This window comes from Pezoporus flaviventris, unplaced genomic scaffold (genome assembly GCF_033815535.1).
Source record: "Pezoporus flaviventris isolate CSIRO_AGI_PZ_B2104156 unplaced genomic scaffold, CSIRO_AGI_Pfla_v1 ptg000001l, whole genome shotgun sequence".
Taxonomy (NCBI): Eukaryota; Metazoa; Chordata; class Aves; order Psittaciformes; family Psittacidae; genus Pezoporus; species Pezoporus flaviventris.
In genome coordinates, this window is record NW_026892549.1 from 4,816,895 (window position 1) to 4,840,423 (window position 23,529).

At 43.0% G+C, this 23,529-nt stretch overlaps 1 protein-coding gene across 6 annotated transcripts in view; it reads right to left on the minus strand.

The window, feature by feature from the left end:
- Positions 1–23,529, minus strand: part of SEMA5B (semaphorin 5B) — a 277,220-nt gene that overhangs the window by 27,362 nt on the left and 226,329 nt on the right. For 5 of the 6 annotated variants that reach the window (XM_061469010.1, XM_061468781.1, XM_061468923.1 and 2 more), the window contains 9 exons: positions 18,911–19,028; positions 12,758–12,939; positions 9,336–9,479; positions 7,695–7,842; positions 5,992–6,217; positions 5,143–5,361; positions 3,125–3,295; positions 2,083–2,232; positions 1,149–1,193 (listed from right to left, as the gene is read on the minus strand). In XM_061469010.1, the coding sequence (XP_061324994.1) occupies positions 1,149–1,193; positions 2,083–2,232; positions 3,125–3,295; positions 5,143–5,361; positions 5,992–6,217; positions 7,695–7,842; positions 9,336–9,479; positions 12,758–12,939; positions 18,911–19,028 (1,403 nt within the window). Of the gene's footprint in view, positions 1–1,148; positions 1,194–2,082; positions 2,233–3,124; positions 3,296–3,632; positions 4,641–5,142; positions 5,362–5,991; positions 6,218–7,694; positions 7,843–9,335; positions 9,480–12,757; positions 12,940–18,910; positions 19,029–23,529 lie in introns of those variants that run through there. The other variant, XR_009746181.1, reaches the window with a different exon arrangement.

Genomic DNA, 23,529 nt, shown 5'->3' on the forward strand with positions numbered 1-23,529 from the left:
GTGATTTTTATCTATATCTTAGGGAAAAAAATGAATTATTTGGTTTGCAGCAGAGTTCCTTGAGGAGGAAGCTGTTTGGTTCATCATTTTGAAAATACAGATTTTCTGAGATGCATCAACAAAATTTCTATTGATTGACTTCCCTGACAAATATTGCACAACACTAAGTAATAGATATTAGCTATGGTAAAATAGGTTGCAACAGCAAATACAATGGTGGTAAAAGAAGGAAATGGGGATATAGCACTTATAAGTATAGTGCAAGCCGTAGCAAGGAGTTCCTGGATGTGAAGCAGACACCTTGCACCTTCTGAGGGAGGAGAAATGCAGAAAGCCAACTGTTACATTGCAGGTGCTGAATTCCATTGATTGTCCCACAGTCACAAAGCAAGAGGCCACATTTCTGTGCCGCAGGTGGCATGCTTTTTTCTGCCATGATCTCTGCAGGGAGAAGAGATTCTGGCAACCTGCAGATCATCTAGATTTCAGGAAAGCACGGATGTGATGCTAGCAGGAATTGACATAGTCATTAGTGTGAAAATAGCATTTTAAAATGTCGAAGGAACCTGCCTTTTTCGTCTGCATTTTTACTATAGGGGCTCTTAGGACAGTGGAAAAGTGACACTAATGACTGGATCTTTCCAAGTTACATGCAGAAAGGAGACACAACCTGTATGAGAGGTGACAACTTGAATGAAAAGAAGTGCTTGGAGGACAAGTATAAACTCTAATCTCATCCTACATCAGCAAAGGAGCTGTCCAAGAGGCCTTGTTCACTGAAATATTTATAGGTTATTTAAAAACACCTGCTTTTGAACAGCTGGAGGCTTACAGTGGTGGAATGAGGAATATGTCTTCCTTTCTCCAGAACCCTTTACCCTCTGGGTAGAGAGAGACAACCAGTGTGCTCCCTGGTAATTAATGACCCTCAGTGGTCAATCCAAACCCCAAAATAAATAAAGATCTTGGAACTGAGAAGTGGACATGGAATACATTCCTCCAGTCTGACTCAGACAGAAAGACTCCAGTGGAATTAAGGCTATCAGTGGGATATGAGCAGTACAGATTAATGGTTTGGTTGATACTGCACAGAGAGAAAAGAAGTCAGGTTAAGATAAAAATAATATATATAGTTTAGTGGTACCTACCTCCACAGTTTGTGCTCTCATCAATGCTGGAGGCTGGCAGGATCACTAAACAAAGAGAAGATTGGAGAAACTTGTCATTTTGTCATCACTTCTTCAAGTAATTAAACCCCCTGTTCTCCAGACACGAAAAGGTGCTCACGTGTTCTGCAGCAAGCTCAGAGTTTCTCTAAATTGAATGGTAAACTCAGAGAGTGAAAAACATGCCAAAGACTTGGCAATTCCAGTACTGTTACCTGATGACTCTTTGGCTTCTGCAATTTAGGGGAAAGAAGATAGCTGAGAAAGCCATGAAAAAGAAGAATATAATTGCCTAGTGATCTCAGATTTTTAAGTCAGGGCACAGCAACCCAGAAAAGAACACATGGAAAGGGGTTATTTATCCTAGACCCATACGAGGTATTTGCCCAAGAGATTAAATTTCCACAAAGCACAGGGTGGAAGATTTTGATGACCATCTGTCTATCAACAGTATTGCTCTGTAAGACCGTGGGTTAATCTTCCCACTTTACACAGCAATTTCCTGCAACTGCCTCTCCTTATTTTTTCGCTCTTTTAGGATGCTTCTTTTCATACCTGAGCTCAAGGACCTTCTGTTGACTATACCCATACTGAGTACAAAGTTAATTTTTATAAGCCAGCCTGAGATGAACTATGCAAGGTTAAAAGCTGCAATTCAGGTGAAGCCATTCTAGTTATTTATTACAGATCTAGGTAATTCTCTTCTAAAAAATTTTAAGCTGCCTTAAAGGAATAACAGTTAATCTGTGCCTGTGACAAGGGAGTTTACAACATGTTTGTGTATTTGCTTGTTTTTCTAGAAGCATTCAAACCCAATTTTTAATAGAGAAAATCTCAGCCTAATTTGACAGTCTCGGGCATGAGTTGCTCTCCTGGATTGGCCCACCCTGTCCCTCCTCTATGACACTGTACATACCAGGAATTTCATTATACAGGCAATCTTGGTACTGTGTGCTGTTTCCGACGCACTGAGAAGAATCTGGGCTGTGTATCTCACAGTAACGACTGCGGTATTGGATACCTTCTTCATTACACAGGCTCCACTCCGACCATTCTGACCACCCACCTGAAATCCAAGATTGGGAAAACACACAGACAACATCACCAAGAAGGAAAAGGATCTTTTGTTGATACCAGTCTTCTCTCATGATGAAGGATATCTAGCTCTTTGCATGGGTCTCTCTCACACATCTAATCCAGAGGCCTTTGTTGGATTTCATTTTCTCAATACACATAACAGTGCAAGCATCATGTCCTACTTGTCAGGTTGTGGTTTGTTTAATACGTACTGTACTAACCCTTGGTGGAGCACTGCACAGCACACAGTTGTCTTAAAAGCTCATGTATCAGCTCTCTGGTTAAGACATACAAGGAGCTGGATGGGATGTTGCATGAGGATCTCCAAGTTCTGAGGTGGCCTCCCAGGGATATCGCAAGCAGCCATAACAAATTACAGCATTTAAAAGTTTCGCTGATGGTCCTAAGGGCAGGAGTCAGCTTGCACTGGATCAGAAATATACAAAGGTGGTTCAAAACCAGGACAGATATAAACCCCGTCCTCTGAGATCTAGCACATGCTTATCTGTCTGTCTGTGTAAGAAAAAGGAAAGATTGTTTCTTCAGCAACTGTACAGATTGATGACTCCTTTTGTTTGTCTTGTAAGTGTCCACATTGAAAAACTCCTGCTTTTCCAATTACTTTAAAAGGATCAGCAGCTAAAAAGGTCTTGTCTGGCACCAGAATGCCAGGGAATGGGTTAGTGAACAAGTAAAGAGAAAGGTGATGCACTGCAGCTTAACACAGGGATGTCTCTTTTTCCCAGCTCAATAGACGTTTACTGAATGGACAGAAAAGCTTCTAACCGGTCAGGTTTCTGATTTACTTTTTAAATATTTTGCAGTTGTTTCATACTCCCACCACCACCCAAGCCAGCTGGAGAAGGGATGAGAACTGCTACCTTCACATGGGTGTGTGTTGCAAAGGGCCTCCTCGGTGTGCAGACCAATGCAGATATCCTCTCCACTAGACGGAGCTGGATTGGTGCAAGTTCGCGTGCGTTGGTAGTGTCCTCCTCCACAGGTGGCTGAGCAGTGAGACCAAGGAGTCCAACAAGACCATGAGCCTTTCACTGAAGGACAATGAAAAGCAAGGAGAAAGAGGCAGATGCTGCTTACTCCTCTCACAGTGACAAAGCTGGAGAGCCCCAGTATCCCACCTTCCAGATCCACCCTGCCCAGACTAGCTATCAGTTTCTTGCACCCGAGTACAATTGGGCCTGACAACAGGAACTTTGTATTGAGAGAGGATACAAATGTGCTGCACTCTGAAGATATAAAATGAAGTCTATTCACAAAAAGACTCTGCATCATACAGTGCTGAAATAGAAGCTATTCCGTTTAGAAATAGAAATAGAAACTATTTCCGTATAGAAATATTCCGTTCTACACCTTTTTATAAAACAGCACTGTTATCACTATATTTTCTTTTGATGCTTCATCTACAGAAACAGCAAATCTACTTGGGGAAAAACGTGCTGTACAACCCAAGTGGAGCTTGTATGGCACTTTTCTGTGGGGGCCCTGAGTCCTTCAAGTTCCAACCTGCAGGAAACAGAAACTCAGAGTCTTTATTTATTGTCCCTGCTCAGATGGGGTTGAACTAGATGACCTTTAAAGGTCCCTTCCAACCCAAACCGTCTCATGATTCTATGATCTCAGCACAACCCCATAACAGGTTAATAATAAAACTAGAGAGGGACTTAAGATCCCTGATTCTCACCCTGCTCCTTGTCAGGCTACTAGACTGCTTAATTCGCAGGTCCACATGCCATTAATTCCGAAGATAATAATCTGATGACTTGGTGCAAGATAAACCCAGTACTTATTTATACACATTGAGTGAGGCAGGGAAGAAGGGAGACACAGAGAAATAGTAATCATGCACTCAGAACAGATTGTAAAACATCATAGTGTCCAAGGGGAGAAAACAGCACAGAAGGCACAGACATTAGTGAAGATCCACTGAGAGCTTCCAGAATAGTACTAATAGATGCCTTTATAGTGTTACAGTTATTTTCTTTTTATAGGCCATAGAGTGCAATATTTGACATTCCTACTGTGCTCTTGCTGCACATTCTGGTAGTATCTGCATTGGAATTTTATCATTGTATTGAATTTTAGAATCATAATACTACTATTATAATATAGCATTTTCAAGTGTAGGCCACAAACTATATTGCCAGAGGTAGATAATTACTAGAACTGCAATGAGGCAAGGTAATTCATGCAAGATCACTTAAATTTAGTTTAGATAGCTATTACAAAGCAAGGATAAGGATAAGTGAGGAAGAATACAGTAATCAATGGTCTATTATTACTATTCTGGAACAGAAGTGCAACATAAACATGAGGACAAACTTGAAAACCAGGAAACCAGGCAAGAATACTCCCTGCTGGCTGTGCAGGAAATGGTAACTGATGTCAAGAGTAGATGCCCATCGCAAGAACAATACGTAAGCAGGAGAGGGGGAAGAAACAAGTGTTCACAAGAAGAACCGCCACATCAAGCATCTCTACACAGTATTAAGCCACATTTATCAAGTCTGCCTCCTCATCAAGTAGCAGATGCACTGTGATGCCCCCCGCTGGATGGAGCATCAAACCTTCTTGAAGAAAAACATTGCTAGGCAAGCCACAATACTATTTACACTAGAGGCTGTGGCTGTGCTACCCTCTGAGCTGTGGTGAGGCATCAGTTTGCACTAAAGATCACATACATGGGTCATTACAATAGCTTCAAAAAATTAAGAAAAAATCCCCCAAATTTAAAAAAAAAAAAGGAAAACAAAATAAAAAAAAAAAGCAGCTTGGAAATACCAGTTTTGTTGTTTGCTTTTGTTTTTGTTTTTTTGTGGCTGTACCATTTAGATGGTGAAGAACACCTCTGAATTTCATGCAGGAAGATGATCATGGTTACCTGGGCAGGGATGCGGATTGCAGTCTTGATATTCCATCGCTGACCCCACACAGGGCAAGCCACCATTTTTAGGTTCAGGGTTTGTGCATGTTCTCTTCCTGATCCTAAAGCCCAGCTCACAGTCCCTGGAACAGGAAGACCAGGCTCCCCAAAAGGACCAGCCCCCATTGATAATCCGTGCAGAAGTCTTACCAGTCTTGAGGAGATCATCAACAAGAGCTTCAAGGAAAACAAACAAGACACTATGAGATCACAAACTGGTCAGTTGTTGGGCTTTTAAAAAGGTTTTCAGCTCATGAATAAAACCAGGATTTATGTGCCCTTAGGGAAGAATTTCTGCTGAAAGCCTTTAGGGGAAGTTTTGTTCCACAGGATTACAGCTAAGCTAGACACAGAACCAAATTTGTACACAGAGAGCCTACTGATAACGCTGATAAATGACCTTTCTGGGCAGCAAACTGTGGTAGTCAGAGCTGTATCCTCAGGACACTGCTTTGCATCACAGCAGTACTGAAGGGAATAATCCCAGAGGCAGTGCACAAGGGGACCTCCAGAGAGACACACAGAATGGCTCTTCTCTTCTCTAGACCCTGATTATTTGCCTGTTGTCTTTGGGGCAGCCTGGCAGTAGCAAAAGCAAACCTATACACTGTCATAGGCACAGAGGCTACAATGGTATTGATCTCTAAGCCACAGGGTTCTCTCTCCATCCCTGCCATTCTGCAGTAACACTAGTTGCACATGTTGGGATTTATGTAGTCACAATCAGGTTCTTATTGTTCTAAGAGGACTCGCATTCCACCACCATCTCAGCTTGCTCTACAGTCCCCCAGAGCTGGCAAGACGTACAGTCAGTATCACACACGGCTGAGCCATCATTGGGGCAGAATCGACTCTCGGTTTTCTTTCTCCCAAACTGCAGCTCATGGGGATCAGACAGCTGGGCACGACACGTGTAGCGGAAGCGCTGCTCCTGGCGGGCACCATTCTGAGTGATGTTGACAGGCATCCAAGGGGTCCAGGGTGTGTTCCTGCGCACCTCCGGGCAGCTCTCTGGGTTGCACGTCTTATATTCCTGCCAAGAAGGAAAACCGTTCTCTCTTATTAAACAGCAGCAGCCTAACTGACAGATTTATTTACGTTCCAGAAAATAAGGGGATACCCTCTTGATCTACAACAACCTCCATCCACCTTATCTGCCCTCGCAGACACAAGCCAGTGCTGGGCACACCACACAGGCTGGATGTGGTTCTGGGCAACCTGACCTAGATGGAGATGTTCCTGCTCATTGCAGAGGGGGTGGGTGGATTACATGACCTTTGAAGGTCCCTTCCAACCCGTACTATTCTATGATTCTATGACTACAGATGCAGTGGTGGTGACCACGTATAGCTTCAGGTGACCCTTGAGGGTGAACTACGTTTGCTACTTTTATCTCTCCCTCAGATTTGTGTTTCTTTGCTGACTCAGAGTCCTATGGGGCTTTGAAAGCTTGGTACACTACAGGCAGGAAGATAATTCAGGCAATAGATAATAACAACAGCAAACAAGTTTTATGTTGTGATACTAAGGCGCTGCTCTCAGGTCAGCCTAGAGAAGCCCTACGAGGACAAAATGTCAGTAAGGTTTATTTCCTTTGAAAGTTTATTGGTTTATTTTTAAGATGCGTTTAGATTATCTTTTTTTACAGCTAGTTTTGTTTGGTTGGCTTTCTGAACTGTCCAGGAGGGCTATGAACCATATGCCGTCCTTGGTGTAGAGCATCCCTTGAGTACAGACAACATTCTGGCTGGATGGGGATGGGATGATTTGGGGGTCTTTACAATTCTTGCCACTAGTGGGAGGAATTCCAGTGACAAACATTACATTCTTGTTTAAAAACAAATAAATAAACCATTTTTTTCTGGCAGAGGAAAATAAATGTAATGCTTCAGGACTTCATGATTCTAGAGTATTATGCCAAACAGCTTGTGAACAGATGGGAGGTTCCAGATCAAACCTGCTTACACTGAAGAAAACTCTCCACAAAACTAATTAGAACAGCTGCATGAAACAGCTGCCAGAATAGGAAAGGGAAAATAAAGAGAGAAAATGGGTAGCCATTACCTCACTAATGGGTGAATTAGGTGTTTGACCTGTTGTTTACTCAAGTATGACAGTGAGACTTATTTCTGATGCATGTAAGGCCTCCTTGACTCAATAGGATCATCCTTTGATGTAGGACAGAAGGAAGAAAATGTACAGTGCTTTCCAGTAAAGGACTTGATATCTAAGCCTACAGAGATCTAAGGAAATCCTCTGTCCCTACCTATCCATCCCTTCCTGTACACACACACACACATACAGACACACTCTCACACCAACTTCACTGACTTGGTGACACCTCTCTGCTTCCCAGTTCATTTCAGCATCCTTTTCAGCAAAAGCTGAGGATAGCATTTTCTTCTAGACTTAGAAATAAAATCAAGATGGAGAGAGGAGTAAAATGTCAAGTTCCTAGGTGCTAGATGTCAACAGGTGTCCCTTGTGCAATGTCAATAAACAATACATACCACAGCACAGCCTGGACATGTATTTCCATTTTCACAGGACCTCTGCCTCGAATGAATCCCTCCACCACAATTCACACTACATTTAGTCCAAGGACCCCATGAAGACCAAAAAATCGGCAGTGGACACGGATTGTTCTCATTACAGAATCTGAAAGAAGAAAGAGCATTGATCAAAAAAATATCCAGGTCAGCACATCCAAGGGACAAAATCATGATGGATCAAGACTGCACACTGCATTTGGATGCAATTCATGCATACACAGAAAGCCAGCAGAAGGCTGACACAGCCATCAGATTAGTAATATTTCTGTTCACAGTAGAGAACGGTACCCTTTGTACAGAACAGGGAGTGGTTAAGCAGGCTGAAATCAGACCATTGAGGTGAATCATCCAGATTGGGTTTTTGAAAGTGCTCTAATCTCCAAACTTTTATGCACTGAATTCACAGAAGAGCTCATAAACTGGAGCCCATGTGTCACATAGAGTAGATGGTAAATATTTTCAATGGGATTACTAGTGGAAGGTCAAATCAACAGTGATTTGTCAGCAATGGCAGGTGCTAAACATTTACATCTTCTCTTCACCCGATCTGGCCCTTGCTGTTGACTGGACCCTAAGAAGCCAATGTTTGCATCTGGAGCTGAACTAGATACTATCTGCATCTAAATGCAGGCCTTAAATTAATGCTGTTTCATGTTACCTTTTCAAAGGGTAACTTCAATTTTGTTCAGTTTTTTAATAAATATTGCTCTCAAATTGAATGACACAGGACTGCAACTGACTCAGACGTAGTCTTTGAAACCCAAAAAGGAGCATTGTGAATGGCCACAAATCAAACCAAACATTAAAATGTCCTGAATCAAGGAAGTTAAATGAATTGCCCTTTGTATTCTGAGAGATGCAGAGATATCTATCTTAAGTGACCACTCAACAGACAAGCAACAGCCAACTGCCAAGCAGAGGTGGCCTTTAATGAAATGTCAAATCTGGAAACCAAATTAGGATGCCTTGAAAGCTGTGTTTAACATAGGGCTGGGCTTGAAGAAGTGTAACAGTGCAGATGGCTCTGAGGTTCAAAAAGTATTGCCTTTTAGCAATTTTACGTGAAATTGCTTAGTTTAAAGGGAGCGGAGGGAAAGATGTTTTTCTAATGTCAAGCTCTGCAGTCCTGAATCTTTGAGTTAAGCTATATTTTGTCTTTGAACTTCTTTTGGAGCATCAGCACAATTATTATGGTGCATGGAATCGTGCAATTGGCAATGAAAACTGCACATATTCAACTGCCCCCTCAGGGATGGATCAGAACAGTGTAAGTGTAAACTCTGCACTGCTAACAGTAGACACAGCTTCTCGTTTTGTTGCGGAGGTCAGCCATCTGTTTTGGGGACAGAAATACTTGTGAAAGCCTGAAAGATCCTCCCTGAGAGTGGAGGCAGCTCTGAAACCTCTGGTGTTCACAGGCTCATTGAAAGAGAGTAGCCATGCATGTGAGCAGCCTCATCCTTCCTAGGCTCTGGAATTACTTCCACTTTGTGCATTCAGCCAGACAGCCTTTATCTGCATTCACACAGGAGCCATCACTTCCAGCTGCCAACATTATAACCATAGAAGTGAACACATGGTGTTGTGGACATCTCTTACCTTTCTTCCCTACTCTGTCCAACACAGACCCTGCCGCCGTACCGTGGAGCAGGGTTGCTGCAGGATCGCTGGCGGACCTGGAAGCCTATCCCACAGGAGGTGCTGCATGGGGCCCAGGAAGACCAGGGTGTCCAAGCTCCATTTCTAACAAAGAGAGCAAGAGAAAGCAGAGCATGGGGGTGACCTAATGGTCTGCTCACATTATGCTGTGCTTAACAACAAAACACATAAGGCACTGGTGGGGGAACCATTGGAGAAGAGATTATTCATTTCAACCAGACCTTATGTCAGTGAAGATTTAGAAAAGAGAGTTTCAAAAGCGCTCAGCATTGGCCTAACTTTCCTCCTATTCAAGTCTCTAATAATTGGAAAGGAAAAGAATGAAGCCAGTGCTGAATGATTCTGAAAATGCCTCATAGCATTTGCTAAGCAAGAGTGTGGTTGCTATAACTCTCACTGACTATTCCCCCATCATGTCTCCCAAGTCTCATAATCCCACTTTTGAGAGCCAATGGCTCATCCCAAAGCTGTGTCTCCTGATACAGCCTGCACTCTTCTGCACAAAGAGCGCAGGTTTTGAGGCTCACAAATGCCTGTTGTGCCAAAGGATGTAAAAAACCAACTCTCTGCTAATTCAGTAGGTACTGATGCTTTAAATCTCTTAGAATCATAGAATCAACTAGGTTGGAAAAGACCTTTAAGATCATCAAGTCCAGCCATTAACCCAGGACTGCCAAGACCACCACTAAAACATGCCACTGAGGGCCTCATCTTCACAGTTTGTGGACTCTTCTAGCCTCACCTACATGGTTTTTGAACTCTTACAGCAATACTACTGCCAGCTCCTGTGATTTTATCACAAACCTCATTTGTTATTTTCCTAAAGCCTTCAGCATTGAATTCTGTTAAGTGGAAATCTCAAATTTCATTAAAAATAACAATAATTGCTTCTAGCTTTCATGGCCGCCTGCAGACGTCACTGTAGTGTGACCTTAAATCTGTAGAAATCAGAGGCAATTAAGAGCTCAGAGGCAGGATCAAGTTTCATGGTTTAATGAGTGATCACATCTCTGCTGAGCACTGCTAAGTTAGCCTGAAGCAAATGTGATGTAAAGCTCCTTAGTTCACACCTCAGCAGAGATGTTGGCAAATGCTCTGTGTCTTGCTCCTGTGACAGGCTGAGCATGTGCAGGCAGCTGGCTCCTGCGACGCTGCTGCCGTGCGGTGACTCAACGGCGTGCTTACACAGAACCCAACATTTACATCTTTAAAACTCTGCGCTTATTAAAGCTCACCTTCCTTTGACTTGGCAGCACTACTGAACGTTGGAGCAGGAGAGGAGAATCTGTATCTCATCTCTTCTGTGCTGCAGGTTTCATTTCATATGGAGCCAGTGGCAATGCTCTGTCTTACAGAACTGCCTAATCTTCACACTTTACTGCCTTAAGCCAAAAAAATTTCATTTGTTTTTTTGTTTAATAAAGAAAAACCTTTCCAAAAAGTCTAGTCAGAAAAACAACTCAGGTGCTCTCTGGTTCTTGAAAGCTAAGCTTGAAAACAGATGTTAATTTTCAAAGCATTTACTGAACTAAATTAATAACACTGTTGGCAAGAAATATTTTCTGGCATGGCACCAATCAGGGCAGAGGATGAAAGTTAAAACCCACATTGCCCTTCACACTTTTTCTATTCGTTATCAACTTTTGCCTGTTCTTGGCAGGTTTATTTCAGAACTCTCTTAGACGTTTCTTCCCTCCTCTTCTTGTTCTCGCATCCTTCTCTCTCCCTCCCTCCCTTCCCCTTTCCGGCCCCAAACAAGGTCAAAGCACAATAAACTCACTTACATAAAAATCCTATTATTCTATCTTATTAACCCACCTACTACCTCCTCACTTTTTAACCCAAAAGAAAGTTTATATGTAAAATCATTTAAAAAACAAAATCAAATGGAAGGTTGACGTTATTCCAGGAAAAAAAAAAAGAAAAAGAAAAAAGGGGGGGGGGGGGAATTAATTTTTACTCCTAAAAAAAATATCCAACCATTCTCACAATCTGTTTGTTTTTTTCAGGATTTTTAACAGGAATAAAGACACCTTCCATTTCCAGATCTCCACCATTCTAATAGAACTTATCTTTAAACATCCTGCTCCCTCTTTGCAAAAAGAAATTGCAATGCCATATGAAGTCAATTAAAGGAAATTTGAAGACTGAGGCGGATGTAGGATGACCAGATGTCCCTATTTTTCAAACCATGCTGTTTTCCTATGTTTTAAGATTGAATAATCTATTTTTCATCCCCTTCTTAGAAGCCTGTCTCTTTCGCCATCAGAGCAGTGCTGAGAACACCACTGGCACGCTTTCTGTTTGCCACTGACATAAAAAGTCTGCCTGGGGAAGGCTTTGCTCAGCCCATGGTGGCAGCAGGCAGCACAGAGGCAGGAATGACTATATGCCTTTTGGGCGGCACAGCCCACAACTAGAAGAGATGCCAATTAAAACATGAGTATTGCTGAATTTCTCGTGCCAAGACCAGCACTGATCTCCAGGGATAAGTTAAAAGACAGCTGTCCTTAATGGAATTAATGTTTATGGAGAAGATGGAGTAGATAAAAACTAAATTGACCCAATATTTACCAAAATATTTGCTGGCACCACCCTGGTGAAGTAGTGCTTACACTATTGCATCGTCTTTCTTTTAGTCGTGACATGATGTAGTCCGAGGGTGGAGGGGTAGTATGGACACAAACACTGTGGCTATGTTTGGGCACCTAACTGGAGGATATTTAGCTCCCATACTGCTCAATCTTAAGCTTCAAGCTTCCCTGGAAAGGCAGCACTTCAACACAAGCTGAGCGACATGTGTTGGCTAAGTCCTGCCCCCGGCAGGCATGCCTCCTAAGCACTGCTCACTGCCAGATGATGATTTGTTCCTTTCACCTAGCCAGCATGCTGCAGACAGTTCACAGACTCACATAACATGGCAAACAAGCCCTGCTCAGAGCAAGGCTAGGCCCTGTCTTTACAAGCATTACTCTGAAAGAGCTCTGCTCGCTTTTGGCAACGCAATCTCAGAATCCAAACTCCAAAAGACTGTGAGCTTCTTGGATTTTATTTTTAGCTTACGGCTGTTCTGATGGCTAACAATTATTTCAGCCTTACCTCCTCCTGATGAGTCACTACTCACTATATGGTTGAGGGAAACCAAGGCACAGGGTAGGGAAGGTTAATGTGTACACTAATTTGTGGTGCTCATCTTCTCAGAGTCCTTCATTTTTCACTGACTTCAGGCTGGACCTCACATACGGGATGGGATGGGATGGGATGCAACAACAGGGGCACAGAAACACAAGGAAGGAGCTAAGCTGTGGACAGGCACAACAGCTCTTGTTCCTTTCCTAAAAATCACAAAGATGCTGAGGTACCTTGAGCAATTTGCCACCTCAATCCTGGCCCCTTCACAACTGCGACCTCCACAGCGTGGACGAGGGCTGTCACATGAACGTGACCTACACATGCAGGAGCCTGTGCTGTCCCCATCTGAATGCTCACACAGTTGCCATGGGGACCAGGGCCCCAATCTTCCATTTGTTGTCAGGTTTTTCACCTAATTTTAAAAGAAGAAAGGTCATTAGTAGCAGGTTTACATTTCTGGAGACAGCACCACAATAGGAAAGCCAAACAAAGCTGCTGGGGGGATTAGGATGCAGCTTAGATGGGAGCTGCCTGTGCTTGTGAGCAGGATTCAAAACAGAGGGTTGTTTTCAGGCAGTGCCGCATCAATATTTACCCTCCAAATTCCACCCCGCATACCTAACATGTGTGCACAGGCACCCGAGCCGGCCCCGCCAGCACCACACCAGGAGCAAGCATCCATCTGCCATGCCACAAAACCACCACACTCCCTTGATGCACACTGCACAGCTTCAGCCTTTCAAGCAACGCAACAGCCGATGCTGACTGTCCCCACTTCATTATGCTCCTGCTTCTGCAGTGCTTGGGACTGCTCCTGCAGGATATTTTCTGAGTTAGTGTTTGGATAACCATAGTGACCAGCTCAGACTGGGGCCTCACTGAGTTTGGCCCTGTTCAAACACACAGTAAGAACTGGCTCCCTTTCTAATCTGCAGCCTAAATGGCTAAACTGGGTGAAGGACAGGAAGTGAAGGAGATGGTGGTGACTAGAATTAATACTGAGGATCACACAGTGGGCTTAAGAGTAAGAATTCATCTCAAGGCAATTTGCAGACCGACCACAGTGCTATCTGTTTCCTCTGCCCTTTGCTTCATGTCTATACAGCCCTGAACAGGCTAGGTCTTGAGCTTTCCATGCACCGTAATGTAGTACAAAATACGGTAGTCCTGGCAAACAAAAAGCATGAGAAACAGATGCATTTCAGACCAGGACTGAAGAACTTTCAGAAGATAAGGTGTCAGAGCTTGCTTCACTGTGCCTTGGTTTAACCAGTGCTTCTAGCTGAGCCCTAAGCTGAGGACTGGTGGAGAAAACTTGCCACCTAAGTTAACTTGAGAAGATGAGTGCTTCCTGCTCCTCCCAGGAATGTTCCCAGGCCACTCTGCCTTATTGTGCCTACTCCACCACTACTGCAAATTCCAACAACTCTAGGCCCATGTTTGGAAAGCTACCCTGAACACCCCTGCCCTGGCTTCCCAAAGCGCAGTGCCTCGTAGGCAGGGCGGCACTGATGGTGGCTTCCTGAAAGTAGCTCATCCCCACTGGTGTCACCCATTGGGTGCTGGGATGCTCAGCAGCTTTGGTAAAAACACTGGCAAAAGCAAGGCTGGACTTAGCCTCAGTGTCGCACGCAATGAAGGGTGACAAAAGGAAGAGGCTGGGACCCTGGGCGAACATCCCTGGCCTCAAATCTGAGCCAGCTACCGCTGAGAAACCCCACTGTGCCATGCTTCACTAAGCTCTGCAGTCAGCAGGATCAGTCCTCTGGGCTGCCTCGGGGGGGGGAATTATTTTCTCCTGCTTTACAAGACAAGGAAACGGAGGCATGGAGAGGCTGCAAGCCTGTTCCAGCGCCACGCAGGGAGCCAACCACAGCCATGGGAGTAGTGCTTTCCAACATTCATCCTCTGAAACACGCTGCTTTACGCTTATTCTTCAAGTCTGGCACTATGTTAAACACTCACAATGCACCTCTGGTGGGCTGTCATCTTCTCCTCTCATCCATCTACTGCAGCATCAAAAATGTGCAGCAGTGGCATGGAAGTCATTTAGATCAGTTACTGCACTCATCAGGCTGCAGTCAGGGGGTTTCAAGCATCTGTTGTAAACTTTTGTTTGCAATAGATTATCATATCATTGTAAAAATTTGCTCTGGGCTGCAGGTTACAGGGCAAGATGCCCAGACAAGAGAACACTGGGATTTGTTATTGTTGTTCAATTTGTTGTTTTAAACATGCATGCAGTCAAAAATCAGTACAGCTGGATTGCTAAAAGTCAGGAGGGGATCAAAAGAACTATACTTTGAGATACTTAATACTAGATTTTTATCTTCTTTTTCCTCCTGCCTTACAAAAGTCATAATCCAAGTATTGGATCATTTCTATTTAATTTTTGAACCAGAAAGCCTCTCTGATTCCAGCAGGGAGTTCTGTTCCGAAATCAATGGTATGATATGGCCTGTGGCTTCAATTAAACAAAAAAGAAGGCTGACAAATAATTATTGGCTCATAAGTGATACTGGGAAGCAGCCCAAAAGTTAAACAAATAAGCAGCCATAACCAAAATGCTGAGATTTATAAACATGCCACGTAGTGCGTGTGGGAAGTTTTTATACTTACGAAATTACATATGGATTATTATTCCATCATTAAACTCGTAAAAATACCTTCAAAAGAGCAAACTTGGGAAGTGGGATAAAACCCCATATGTATTGGTCTTTTTCAGGAATATCTTTACAAGGCAAATCCTTTGTAGCCAGCACAGTGCCCATCAGACAAGAGGACATCTTTAAAAACACATGTGATCAAATATCCTTATCTTACCTGACAATAATACAAATTCCAAAATTCCTGTGCTTTATAAAGTGCCATACTCCTACCAAAGGCATCACTTTTTCATTTCTTCCTAACACCATCTCAAGGTTTAAGTGCAGGATCTAAAAATTCAGACTGACCATTCCTAAACCCCACTACCAGGATATTTTCAATGTTTATTTTCATATTACAGATAAGACTAGAAGCGTTCCTTGTTCTTTTCATTCCTCTATGCTTCCTCTGAGGATTCAAATGTCAACTGCTTATAACTTTGCCAAGCTTTAATTATTTCGGCTGGAAGTTTCCATGTTGGCTGTTCAATAGAAGCTGACAATTCTTGCAAAGCTTCTGTCAAAATATTTCAATCATTTTAAAAATCAAATCTAGGGGAAAAGAATGTCCATATCTAGCAATCTTTTCCTTGAAACAAGCTAGTTTTCAGAGCAAATAACTGAACTTTACATCCTTGTAACACCTTTTTGCAATGCCCATAAAAAGCCAGGGGGGAGGAAAATACTCAGTTTTCAGAGACTCACAGATTTTGATCCTAGCACATCTTCTCTGTGCACTGGACACGCTTCACTATGGGCCAGAGCAGGATTATCCTGGGCACTGCAGCTCTGAGTAGCTGAGCCCACATGAATTGAGAGCAGGGTACAAGTCTGTTATACACCCACAAAAAGGAGTGGGGAAACTGGCACCGATTAGCAAAAAATGGGGTAGCATAAAGCAGACATCAGATGACTGAGATAGGGGTTTGCCGGACAGAGTGGGACTGGGAGGAAAACCTGTGAGGAAGAACATCATTTGGCTCAGGATAAGAATGACTGTACATTTCTTTGGGAATGCTCAGGATAAGAATGACTGTACATTTCTTTGGGAATACTCAGTTCCTGACTTGCCAAACACCATCAACAGTGAGCCCATGAGCTTGGCTAATGGAGTTTGTTAGCCAAATCTGAAGTTCCTCTCCTGCTGGTGGCTCATGTTGGCACCAGTAAGATGTTACCAAGTAGGATGTGGCTTTTTTCAGTTTTCCTAACACCAAAAAGCACCTTACTCCTTTTCTCAAGCCTAAGAAGAAACAACATGCAATCATGTATTCAGGACTCCCTGATATGACACGTCACACTCAGGGAAAAGAAGAGTGGCATGTGCAATTTGTGTCCTATCATTTCTTAACGTTGAAATGCTTGACATTGCAACTTACTTTAGCAATGAACCTTTGGGAGGTCCTGGGTGTTACATGGTAATAAGACAGATTAACCACTGCCTAAGGTATTATGTTAACACTATACGATTAACCCTCTATCTAAGGTCCCTTAATATTAAGGCTGGAAAGTGAGAATCTGTGGTACAATGTAGTGCTGTACAAAGATGTTCAGACTAGCTCTGAACAAGCATGTTTTCACAAGAGCAGCAGTCAAGTTGTGTTAGTGTTGTGGTTGACTCCCAGAAATGCCTGGCCCCTGTAGGGTATAATTCAATAATATGCCAGTTCTGCCTTTAAAAGTTGCTGCATGCCAGTTTCTCAGCTGTGCCAGGACATCTGTTTGTGGGCTAGGCTGCAGAAGACTCACTCACATTATCTGGGTTAGGAAAAGTTTATTTGGGAGGGGTACTTTTAAACTACAACATGTCACACTTGTCTGTGATCTCACACGCAGCTGCACCAGCACAGCTGAGTGCCTGGTGCTCAGCCCAAGAAAGTGGGAAGAGAAAAGCCAGGACTTCCTAAGACAGTAATTCATCCAATTAAACTTCCAGAAGGTCTTTTTCAGGAGGGAAATTTGGCATTGGATTATTGGATCCCCCTACCTTTTCAGTGGTCATTTGTACATGCTAGACTCTTGCCTCTGTTGGCCACAACCTGTATTCTGAACACAAGGAAATACCTGGATATTTCTGATGTAGGTGCTTAAATGAGCGGCCCCACTTCATGCCAGTGGTGAATTCATTCCAGTGAGGGACAGAGGATAAAGAAAAAGAAAGCACTTGCATGTGAATTTTAAAGAGCTTGGCAGCATGTCAGCTTGAAGAGCATAAGGCTGGTGTATGCATCATAATGAAAGCATCTACCCAGAAAATAACCTACAATGGAAATGCAAAAACAAATGTAAAACTAGCACCCAAGAACAGCCAAAGCTCCTGAATATTCTGCACTGGATTTTTATGACCTTGAAACAATGATCTGGAGTAGCCTGTTCCCTAGCACGCACCACAGCAGACATGTTCAAACTAGAGGATTAACACTTCACACACCTATCAACACACACAAGCATTAAGCAGGATGAGATAACAGCATGAGCAGTCAAGAAGCACTGCATCCCAGTTCAACACAGGAGGGTTATAAACACACAAGCGTCTGAATCCAGCAGTGAAAAACTTAAGCCTGTCAAGCTGAGGATGGATTGAAGTAATGACTAATATTTCCTGGGAAAATATCTGAGAAGTAAGGAAGATAAGGGGAATAAACATCCCAGAACCTCCAGACAGAAATAGCATACTGAAGATACAACCTATCCAGCCTTCTTTCTTTATCTACCAGACTTAGCAGTATTAACATGATAACTGATGTTAGATAATAACAATGGACATTAATGAGAATTTCTCTGTATTCCCCCCTCCTTTATTAACACGACTGGTTTTCCTCCCCAGCTGCCTTGCAGGTACCGTTCAAAGAGCAGGAATTAAATATGGCCAGACCACACTGGGGACCACAGCCAGTAACTGCATGTTGTCGTGAGAGAATAGTAAGTGGGTTGGAAGGGAACTGGAGAGCCAACTCACACTGATATAAGCAGAGGCGCTTCATTTTTTTCTTCTTTGGGTTTTTAATTGTTTGTTTGTTTGTTTGTTTAATCTGCTGCATCTTACAGAGATCAGGGCAAGGAAAGAAGAGCACCTCCTCGCAACATCACATAGATGTGGCCTTTGATGTCCTAAAGAGAGGTTAGAACCCAACTCATACTCCCTCTCTTGGTTACACTCTCCCCTTCCCTTGTGTTCTCAAGTACATACACTGTTATCTTTTTGTTCCCTCTGCAAACCATCTATGCATGTCCTCTGCTGCTGCCTAGATGCCTCTTCCTGCTAGTGCAACACTTCCTCACCAGTGTTGTCCCCTGAGGCCAGCTCAAGGAAATTAACTGAATGCAGACCAAGCAGGCTTTAGTCAGCTACCCTGATTTTCCCGACCTGCAGGGAAGACAAGGAAATGGTGCAGACAGTGGAGCAGCCCTGAGAAAAATCAAGTTTCACCTGGGGCTTACATGGGTCTCAGTAATACCCAACAACATGATGCAATCTTCTTCACTCAAGGCGTGGTGGGCATGAGGAGGACTGAATGCTTGCTTTGGATCCCTCTTTTAGAGCAAATAAATACATTTGGGGTTTCTGTGTTCTAAACAGGTATCAGTGCACAGATATCAGTGTGCGTCACTGGGCTTTCCATGCTCTCCTAACACCCAGTCCTCATCAGGCTGCACACACTCACTTTCCTTCTCACTTCTACACATAAACACATACACTAACACACCAGCATATATATTTTCACTCCTTCCACTTACTGGGCACTCAGTAATATTTTGAGTCCACAGGCTCATGTTGGAGCTGTCCTCAATTGTGGTGCATCGCTTCTGCTTGTTATCCCAGCCACAATAGGGGTCTCTGGCTCCTAGGCATTCCCTGCATGTGCAAAGAGAAAAGATTAAAGCTCTTTAAGATTGTCTAGCTTTAAAGACACGTATTCAAGTATAGTGCTTGTATATGACAGCTGTCAACTGCACCAAGGCTCAGCAGAAGAAACAATTTCTTCTAAGCGGAGGTTTACCTGCTTGGAAGGGGAGAAGAGCTGAATAGAAGGGTGATAGGATACAAAGCAAATATCACTCATAGAAGCTGTAGATTAAAAATCACTTCACTCCTCTCCAAGGCCTAGGGAAAGAAAATGACTACAAATTTCAGTCAAAGAACACTTGTCATTGAGATATCTTTGTGCCACCATGTAATCACTCAGCAAGCCAAAACTCACACAAAGCAACCTCTGTGAGTATGTTTTCTGACACTGTGTCCATCCAAAGGGGTTAGACAAGCAGAATTAGCCAATGGACCAGCAATAAAGGCTTTCTATTAGTCTTCGCCTTTGCTGGAACAATGGTTTCATTTATAATCCCAACATCAAGATGTCAGTTTGGAAAAGTCACAGAAGAACATTATTTCTAAGCTTTTGGCTGCTTTGAACACTACCGTATTCATTTTCCTCCTGAATCCATATTTACAGGCTAAGTGTGTGTTCCCAACATGTGAGCTGTTAAAGAAAAATAACCAGGGTTATTACTGTTGCTAAACAGAGAAGGTCAGTCACAGAATTAGTTTGTACTGGTAAAATTCAGCTGTATTGGTAGTTCCCATCAGTTGCTTTCAAATAGTCAATTTTCATTAAAAACCATAACAGTACAAGCCGCATCATGTGAGTATTAGTGAAAACTGAAAAAGAGAGGACTAAACCTAAAAATACTGGCAACACTATTTTTCATTCCAATGACCTATTCTCTTCTATCACACAAAATGCTGACGGGATCGTTCCAGAAGTCCCAAATTATTTGAAAACTGTCTATTAGACAGCAGCAAGGGACCAAGGGAAAAACTCAGTTCAAGAAGCTAAACAGGAGAGTAACAAAATTTATTCTAAGGGTAAGAATCAGTATGATAAATAAAACATCAAAAAAAAGGGTAAGAATCAGTATGATAAATAAAACATCAAAAAAAAAAAAAAAAAAGCAAAATGCAATGAGACGTGAGCTGTTCCCTCCCAGAAATCTTTGAAATCCTATTAGCCCGTAATCAGCTGCAAATGAAAAAGCAAGTCCCTTAAGCACAGCTGAAAATACTCTATCATCTGTTCTGACTCCACAGTGATTTGTCCCAAAGAAAACCCTAAACTGTTTTGCTGTCTGGTACCGGCTGCTTTACACACACACACACACACACACACATGTATATATATATAGACACACACATACATGTAAATGTATTTATATTATTAGTTTCCAGTTTGCTCCTGCATGGCAGCTCCTACATTTCCTCTACCAAAGATTTCACACACAGAGTTGTAAGGAACATAACTTTCTCTTTCATGCTTTAGGAAATGACTGTCTCTACCACATTTTTCCTTCAGCTGCTTTAGCGCACCCAAAGAAAAGGCAAAGATGATGTTGTCCTAGCCCCAGGCAACAGAACATCAAATATTTGTCTAGAAAAGACTTGGGATCCTCAGTCTAAGTACACAGAAGGGACACATACTGTTTTGCTCATTATTCTGGTTAAGGACCCCTGTCCTGCTGTTTTGGCAACCCACACTACCCTCACCCACGAAGTGGGGCTGCAGCCGCATCCAGAGCTGCCTTTGACATCCAGCAGCCCCTCAACAAGGGCAGCACCCAGTTAATTGTGAAGCAGGTCATCTATCCACCCTCTTGGCTGCTCAGCACTTCAGTAGGATACTGGGTAGTTCCTAGAGAGAATAACAGAATCATAGAATCGTTTAGGTTGGAAAAGACCATTAAGATCATTGAGTCCAACTGTTAACCTAGCACTGCCAATATAAAAGAAGCAACAGGGGTGGGGAAGAAAAAGATAACGTCCCTGCTTTTAGTTAGAGTGCCTTTTGGTCAGGCTTTCAGACCCTGACATCATGTACATGCTATTGTTTCCAACTGCATGAAGCCATTTCGCTGGGCACCCAGCGAGCTGAGAGAGGTCATTGTAATTCATAACAGGGAAGGCTGTTGTGAGCATCACCCTATTATGATACACATTTTCTCTGAATTTAATTTATAGGAAAACATGTGCTGCATAAATTCAGGAAATAATCTCCATATGTTCTGCGCTGCAGCCCTCAGCCACTCCACAGGCTGCAATATATCCCAGTTAGTCACTGACCACTTTGCTGGCACTATCATAATGTATGTCATATAGCTAATGCACTGCTCTTGGCTGACAGCGGCAAGCTACAGATCCCTAACAGTCCACTCAATGAATCACACACAGCCTGAGGTCCCCTGCTGCCACCACTGACCCCCAGCTGATGGGCCATCAGTAACTGAGCTGCAGAGCTGTCAGAAGGCCATGATGCTGGTCCCCAGGAAAAGCCCAGTACAGCGCTTTTCGGTGGGGAGGTATGGCCATCCCGTGCTGCACCATCCCTGTGCTCTGCATCCTGGGTGTAATGAATTCCTACCCAGGTCGGGCTCTGCTGCATTGTCAAAAAATGCACTCCATAATTTAACAACCATCAAAGCCCAGGACTTCTCCCCATCTGATGGCAGGCCCGACAAACTATTTGAAATTTAAAAACAAAATAGATATGCTGCCTGCTTCCCTTAGGAATCCGCTCATCTGCCTCAACTGTGGTAAGAAACCTACTTGTCGTGGTTTAAACCCAGTCAGGTAATTCGTTCGCTCACTTCCCCCCCTTTCTTGCTCTCCCCCTGCTCTCGGAGGGACGGAGAGGAGAATCAAAAAGAATGCAACTCCCACGGGTTGAGATAAGAACAGTTTAGTAACTAAGGTATAACACAAATCACTGCTGCTACCACCAATGATAATAATGATAAAGGAAATAACAAGGGAACAGAATACAACACTTCACCACCCGCTGACCGATAACTCGCCCCCCAAGCCTGACCAAGCTCCAACCGATACCTCCTCCAACCCTGCAGTCCCCCAGCCCTTCCGGCTAACTCCCAGTTACATCCTGGGCATGACGTGCTGTGGTATGGAATACCTCTTTGGTCAGTTTGGGTCAGGTGTCCTGTCTCTGCTTCCTCCCAGCTTCCCCTCCTCCCTGGCAGAGCATGAGGCTCACAAAGTCCTTGGCCAAACCAAAACATCTCTATCAGCTCTGTTCCCGAGCCGAAAGTCAAAACACTGCACTGCACCAGCTACCAAGGAGGAGAAACATGACTGCTACTGCTGAACCCAGGACACTACTATAACAGTTGACAGCAGTACACTTAAGGGTGAGGAGGAATGTATTTACTTACACAAAATTTGCTCCTTTTTTTTTTTCCTTTTGTAGGCAGGAAAAGGATTAAAATGTGCATTACTGCAAGAGAAGGACATTTCTGGCAAGTAATTTAAGTGAACACTTCAAAATTCACCCTAATTTATATCTCTACAATATCTTCAGAATATATACCCTTATTTATGTCATTAAAAGGTAAAACCACACTAGCAAACACACAGCAAAAGACGAATATATGTATGCATATGTGCATGTACAGATAGAAAGAGTTCAGAAATAATACTGTCAGTAGATCAGAAACAACTGTGTAGAAAATGTAAAGATATCACAGCATTTCCCTGTGCTCAGAACTCAAATAAATTTAAATGTTTATGGGTAAATGCCATTTTGTATTATAAGAGCACTGAAAAGCGTCATACAGGCCACAGCATACAAAGTCTTGCAGGGCAATATGTAAACACTGTTAAATAAGATACAAATGAGTCTATAAACTATAATGAAATTCTGATGTTTCAAAGGCAATGGGACTTATGCCACTGGCTTACTGGGGCAGATTTCATACCATACATACAGGGGATACCACACTTAGGTTTCCCCATTTGCAGGCTTGGAAATGCCTCAAGGAACTAATGACACACTGTTGTCTCCCATCATAATTCACACAGGTAGAGGGAAGACATTATCCCAGATGACTACCCAAGCATAGCAGATTAACACTGGCTATATTAATACTAATGACATAGTTAATGAAATCCCACAAAGTGGGATGCTTCTGGAATTAAAATGGTGATGATACCACATGGCCCGTACCCTGCTCCTCACTGGCCATCTTACTAACCATAGTGCACTTGTTGAGGACTCAGGAGAATGCCTCTTGACAGAGATCTAAGAGGCTGGATTTATTATGATAGGGCATTACTATCAATAGCAATTCACTGTAATTCACCACCTCATAAGAAACGTGTTTTCTGAGGCATAAAGGCATACACTTAAAAAAGCTCAATTGAAAAACAATTCCAGTTGTATCTCCGATTCAAGGGTTTTTTTTCTCACTTACCAAGGACATTTGCATGAAAATAAGATCTTACTCAAGAGCTCACCTGCTGCCTGCTGTTTGGGAGCTGTAAGCCTCCCTGTTGTTGGCTGTTGCAATCATTTCTA